Genomic DNA, 6,992 nt, shown 5'->3' on the forward strand with positions numbered 1-6,992 from the left:
ATATATATAATGAGATATGTTGGTGCAGTGATTAAGTGCTCAGCTGCAAACTGAAAGGTTAGTAGTTTGAGTCCAGCAGCTGTTCTGTGGGAAAGAGATATGGCAATCTGTTCTTGTAGAGATTATCACTGTGAAAACCCTTTGGGGAAGTTCTACTTTGTTATGAGTCAAAATTGACCTCATGGCAATGGCTTTGGTTTATAGTATGACACATAGAAAGAACATATTTTCATAATTAAGCTGAATATCAATGGATTTTTTTATATGTTCAATGTGAACATTAAAATTTATATAGTGGAGTGTACCTGAGGCGGTGGGAGGGGTGAGGGGGGATTGTATACCATAGGAAGAATTTTTCTTTTACTTTTTTCAAAGAGAGGAGCAAACTGGTGGGGGCGGGGAAGGCTGGGCAGGGAGAAAAGTGCAACAATGAATCAATGGAAATCCAAAATCTCTGTAAATGTTAATTAAAATTATTAAAATAAAATTTTAAAAAATTATATTACCAAAATATGTTAATATGGTAAAGTTGTGCCCTTGACTTGTGTTTGTGTGACCAACCATTGTTTCTTTATTCAAAGAAAATCAACACCACAAACTTTCCACTCATGTGCTTCTCTCCCTCCCTTTCCTCCTCCTCTGCTCTGCTTCTCCCTCCTCACCCCCTCCTCCCCTCACTCTTCCCATTTGCCACCATTCCCCTCCCCCTCGCCCTCTCCTTCTCCTGTGAAACCATATGAACCTATGAAAAGCATCCTACAGGCTCATAGGGTTTATATAGGGTGAATCCTGTGTAAACCACATGAACCCGATCTTGCAGTATCCCCATTGTCTCTGCCATGCCTATTGCTGCAGTCACTGTGTCAGCCCATCTCCTCAAGGGTCTTTCTCTCTTTTGTTGACTCTCTACCTTTCCCAGCATGACATCTTTTCCCAACAACTGGTACATCCTAACAACTTGTCCAAAGTATGTGAGATGTTTCACTAGCCTTGCCTATAAGAGCACCCTGCCTGCTCTTCCTCCAATCCAGTTTTCTGGTGTGTGGTTTTTTCCCCCTTCATTTGGCAGTTCATGGAGTATTCAATTCTGTAATCCAACACCACAATTCAAAGGCATCAATTCTTTTTTTGTCTTCTTTATTCATTTGTTCAACTTTCAGATGTATATGAAGCAATTGAAAATACTGTTTTTGATCAGGTGCATCTTGGACTTAAACTGAAATTATTGATCTTTAGCACTTTGGAAAGGTCCTCAACAGCAGGTTTTCCCAGTGCAACATGTCCTTTGATTTCATGACTGCTGGCTGCTACAAAGAGTGTTGACTATGGATCTAAGTAAAAAAAGAATTCATTGAAAACTTCAACAGTTTTCTCACCTACTATAATGTTGTCTATTGATAAGAAATTTTGTTTTCTTGAAATTGAAGTGTAAGTTATACAGAAGGGCTTTGATAGTTGTCGATACATGGTTCAGATCTTCACTTTCTGCAAGCAAGATTGTGTCATCTTCACAGCACAAGTTGTTAATGAATCTTCCTTCAATCCTGAAAATCAACATATTCTTGTTCATATAGTTCAGTCTCTCAAATTATTTTTTCCAGTATACAGATTAAAAAGGTGTGAAGAAAGGGCACAACTCTACTGCACAGTTTTCCTGATTTAAATCATGCCGTGTTTCTTTTTTTTCTGTTTGGACAACTGCTTCTTGGCCTATGCATAGGTTTGGCAGGAGCACAATTTAGTGTTCTGGGATGCCCATCATTGTCATGTCAGATGGATCTTAATTGAAAACAGAGAATACCAGGAAAACATTTACTTGTGTTTATTGACTATTCAAAGGTATTCGACTGTGTGGATCATAACAAATAATAGATAGCATTGAAAAGAATGGCAATCCACACATTAGAGTCTTTAATTATGACTCTTAGTTATTACTTTAGTCTTCAGTATGAATTATCCATCAACATAAAGAAAACAGAAATCCTCACAACTGGCCATGATAAATTGAGAAAAGATTGAAGTTGTCATTTATTTCATTCATTCCAAAATCAACACCCACAGAAGGAACAGTCACAATTCAAAGATGTGTCACTTTGGGAAAGTCCGCTGCTGAGAACCTGTTTTACATGCTAAGTAACAAGGATTCCATTTTAAAGACTAAAGTATGTGCCTTAATTATCAAGTGCTACAAGTGTATGGCTTTAAAAAAACAACCGGAAATTTATTACAATTATCAGAGAGGCACTTCCTTGAGTCAGCAGTGCAGCTTCCTGAGGAATGTGTCACCAGAGCTGCCCGCTTCCAGGTTAGGGGCCCACATCCAGGGAGCCAGTTTAGGGAAAGGCCCTCTGGATTAGTGCTGGGACTAGTCCTCATTTCCTCACACAGCTTTAGGCTCGATGTTCCTTGAATCTCAGCCATTTCCAGGGTCAGTCTCGGCCTTTTGAGTGTGAGATTATAGATCCACAATGATGCATAAACAAAACACTTCTCTGTAAGTCTGAAACCACCTGTGGCTCTGCGGAAAAAGATGAGCCATCTCCTCCCATGTAATTTAAAGCCTCCAAAAACCCACTAGAGTGTCAGCTAGGAATCAGTTCTGACTCAGTGAGGTTTAGTTTCTTGATCATAATAAACACATCTATTTTTTTAGGTAACACAGTTCAATTCACGACACTGGACCTGACCTAAGCAATAGTATTTTTCAGTTATTTCATGTTCATGTGAAAGTTGGGACAATGAATAAGGAAGGTAAAAAAATTGATGCATTTCTGTTGTGATGTTGGCAAAGAATAGTGAATATACAATGAACCAAAAGAACAAACAAGTCTTTCTTGGAAGGAGTTTAGCCACAGTGGTCCTTAGAAGCAAAAATGGTGGGGCTTCATCTCAGGGAGGTCCAGTTCCTGGGCCAGAGCATCATACTTGGAGAATTAGAAGCAAACCTTTGAATAAGATGGCAGTCTAGACAGATGGCAGTTCAGACCCTCTTTACAGAAGACCCTGCAAAACTAAGAGCAGATATGGATAATATCTGGAACCATGAGTTTAGAAAAGAAAAGACAAAGAATTGTTTCAAACACTGACTGAAAGAAGAAATGGAATTAAAACATCAAATAAAGAGACACAGATCACAAACAGCACAATGTGGCCATTTTGAACAGCTAACTACTCAAAATGGAAACAGAACAAGAAACCACAGCAGTATCCAGCAAAGTGTCTTCTCCTTTGCTTTGCTAGTCTTTTATTTCTCTTCTTCTTCTTTTCTTTTTTTTTTTCCTTTGCATTTGAATTCTCCTTCTTTTTGTATCCCTTTCAGTTTTGGTTTTACTGGCCAGTCTTGCCTTTCTTTTATGAGATAATTTCTATTTGTGTGTGTGTGTGTGTGTGTGTGTTTCTCTGTTTTCTTTTTGTGTTCATGTCATCGGCCAACAGACAGCAACAATATCCAGCCACCCATGCACCAGATGCAGCTTCACTCATCAGGAAACACTGTTGGTATTCGATAGATGGGAAACAGCTTTGTTCTGATAGAGTGACAGATACAAGACCATGGAACAGAATTGAGAACTCATAAATAAGTCTATTCACCTATGGACATCTAGGGAGCTCTGGTGGCCTACTGGTGAGGAGCTGTGATGCCAACTCAAAAGCACATGGTCTGAATCCACTTGGTGTTCCAAAGTAGAAAGATGGACAGTCTCTTCCCAAGGTATTTATTGCCACTGAGATTGTCCTGGAGAATCAGCTATGGGTTTTAAATAGAATAATATCTCTGTCCAAGATCAGTTGTCCATATTATTGTGGACATAGTGAAACAACGATATTGACAAGTGATCTTGGACAGAGATATTACTCTATTAAATGAGGGAAAAGTCAGCATCTTTAACAGATATTGTTGGCAAACTAGATACCTACTTACATAAAATGGAAATAAGATTCATATCTCACATCATATAAAAAAGTTAACTCAGGCTGGATCAAGAACCTAGGTATAAAACCTAAAACTATAAAAATTCATGAAAAAAAAATTTGGGCATTGTAGAGTCTCAGACAATTAAATAAAAGGAAAAGTGCACTATCAACAGAAGGTCAACTAGATTATCTTCTAAAAATTAAATGTGTGCATCAAAGATAAAGTGAATGAAGGAAAGTGTGAAACACAATGTATACAAATGTTGTATGTAAACCAACATAATTTTTTTTAAAAAACAAAACACTTGTAAAAAAAAAAAGATATTTTTTACATTTTTAAAATTTTTTTTATTATTCATTTTGTGTATGTGTGTGTGTGTACCGTCAAATCGGATCTGACTGGTACAGGAGGAGATTGCCTCTCCTTCTCCAGCAGAGCATCTGGTGGATTTGAACCATGCATCTCTGGAATTGCAGGGCAGCTTCTTGACACAGCAATACATTTTTAAAAAAATAATTTTAATGAGCATCTATAGAGATTTTGGATTTCCATTCACTCATTGCTGCACTTCTCTCCCCGCCCAGCCCTCAACTTCCCGCCCCCCCCCAAGTAAAGAGATCTTAAAAAATGGGGAAAAAAATATGTGGCAATGGCATATCTGACAGGGAACTTATCCCTAAAACTTACAGAAAATTCCAACAACTCAACAAGGAAACAATAAACAACCCAATTACAAAATTGTCAGAGGACATGAATAGACGCTCCATCATACTGAATCTGTGAACACAGATCGAACCCTACCCTATCCTGTGCCATTCTTACAATCTCTACCATGCTCAAGCCCATTTTTAAAGTCACTGTATCAATCCATCCAAGTTGAGGGTTTTCTTCTCACTCCCTGATTTTCTACTTTTTTCAGCAGTGCTAAAATTATTGTGTCCCAACTGTTTTAGTTACATTTTTTGTTAAAAACATGCTCCATACAGTACATTTTATATCTATTAGATGAAATCATTACATTTTCTCTCTTACAATAGTCACCAAAGAGAACCTTAAAGAGTATGTGACTTTATATATACTTACTACTTCCAAAGTACCTGAGTTTCTGGATTTCATTTGGAATAGAAGAAATGTCATTGTAGGAAACATCAAGTTCCTCAAGATACAACAAGTTAAATAACCTTAAATGAAGAGAGAAAATTAATTGTAAAAATGTTTGTCATTCTCTGAAATTCAGTAAAAGGTGGGTAGTTTGAACCCACCAGTTGTTCTGTGAGAGAAAGACGGGAAATCTCCTCCCATGCAATTTACAGCCTGGAAAAGCTGCTAGAAGGTCAGCTGTCAGTCGGTCCTGATTTGAAAGCATGTAACAACAGTAGCAATCTCATTAATTTCTCAGTTAATTATATGAAATTACCTGTGGTCACCATTCTTTTCATTCAAACATGATTTACTAAGCCCTTATCATACAGCAGAAATGGGGAAAACCTTTATTTGGAAAGGAAAGAAATCTTGAATAGGCAAAACACTACTGAAAAAGAAAAGAAAATGGAAGGGTCATTTGTACAATTATTTTACATGGTATTGTATCGTATTGTATCATATCATATATCATATAACTATTCTTAAAAGTTAAGGAAAGGTCTACATACAGATAGAATCATTCTCGGTTACCAGGGATAGAAAATGAAGGAGAAGAGAATAAAAAGGAATAACTAGATAATGCTGTTGTGTACTGTCGAGTCTGAACTGACCCATAGCTGACCCTACTGTGGGTTTTCAGAAGCAGTTAATTGCACAGGAAAAGATTGGCTGTCCTTCTCCCACAGAGCAACTGGCCAGATTTCGAGCCATGTGCCTTTAGGATTGTAGTGCAGCTTCTTGCCATTAGGCCACCAGAACGCCCCAACAGCCACTTACTAAGTGAAAAAAAAAATGATATACAATAAGGGGTTGATCAGACATTGTAATTAATTAATTACATTAAGGTAAACAAAATATAAAGAAAAAAATTTGAGTGATTTACTTAGCTTGCTTTAAATCTCTGAGATCCATGTATTTATGCTTTCCCATTATGTTTCTCATTTTTCCTTAGGATGCTGAAATTGTATATAAGTTAAGTGCCACTGAGTCGAGAATGACTCATAGTGATCCTGTGAACAACAGATCTGAATCCCATCCTCTCCTGTACTATCTTACATCCTGACACACTAGAGCCCATTGTGGCAGTCACTGTGTCAGTGCACCCAGTCAAAGGTTTTCCTCTCCTTTGCTGATCTTCTATCCTTTCCAGCATCATGTCCTGCTCCAAGGAATAGTCCCTCCTAGCAACATGTCTGAAGTATGTGAGGTAAAGCCTTATCATCTTTGCCTCCAAAGAGCACTCCGGCTGCACCCTCTCCAAAACATATCTGTTTTTTCTGCAGTCCATGGGTTCAGTGCTCTTCTCAAATACCACAGCTCAAAGGCATCAATTCTCCTCAAAGCCCTATTCATTGTCCAGCTCTCAGATGCATAGAAAGTGATCAGAAAGAGCATGGCCTCAATCAAATGCACTGTAGTCCTCAAACTGACATCATCGCTCCTCAATAATTTGGAGAGGTCCTTAACTGCAGACTTTCCCAGTGTAATGTATCTCCTTATTTCCTGACTGCTGGTACCAAGGACATTAATTGTGGATTCAAGTAAAATTAAATTGTTGATAGTTTCAATCTCCTCTCCATCCATCATGATGTTGCCTGTTGGTCCAGTGGTAAGAATCTTTTTTCCCCTGTGGTATATTCACACAATGGAATACCACGCTGCACTGAAAAACAAGGAACTCTTGAAATTGTATACAAAATGGGTTACCCTGGAGGACATTATGCTGAGTGAAATATCTCAGTCACAAAAGGACAAATACTGCATAGTGCCACTGATGTAAAATGGGACTGACGTCGGGGTTGAGGGGAGACTGAGAAAGATTGGACAAATTATGTATATTGCATTGAAACAGATGAGGGAGAGAACTGTTTAAAAGGGATATGTTGTTGTTGTTATGTGCCATCAAGTCGCCTGCGACTCATAGCGACCCTAT

At 38.1% G+C, this 6,992-nt stretch overlaps 1 protein-coding gene across 1 annotated transcript in view; it reads right to left on the bottom strand.

The window, feature by feature from the left end:
- The window catches only part of LRRC63 (leucine rich repeat containing 63), a 74,442-nt gene that overhangs the window by 5,234 nt on the left and 62,216 nt on the right, over positions 1-6,992 (bottom strand). The window contains exon 6 of the mRNA XM_006884605.1: positions 5,014-5,097. Coding sequence (XP_006884667.1) covers positions 5,014-5,097 — 84 coding nt within the window. The remainder of the gene's footprint in view (positions 1-5,013; positions 5,098-6,992) is intronic.

Source organism: Elephantulus edwardii, unplaced genomic scaffold, assembly GCF_000299155.1.
Source record: "Elephantulus edwardii isolate Elephantulus edwardi_28Jun2011 unplaced genomic scaffold, EleEdw1.0 scaffold00036, whole genome shotgun sequence".
NCBI classification, from domain to species: domain Eukaryota; kingdom Metazoa; phylum Chordata; class Mammalia; order Macroscelidea; family Macroscelididae; genus Elephantulus; species Elephantulus edwardii.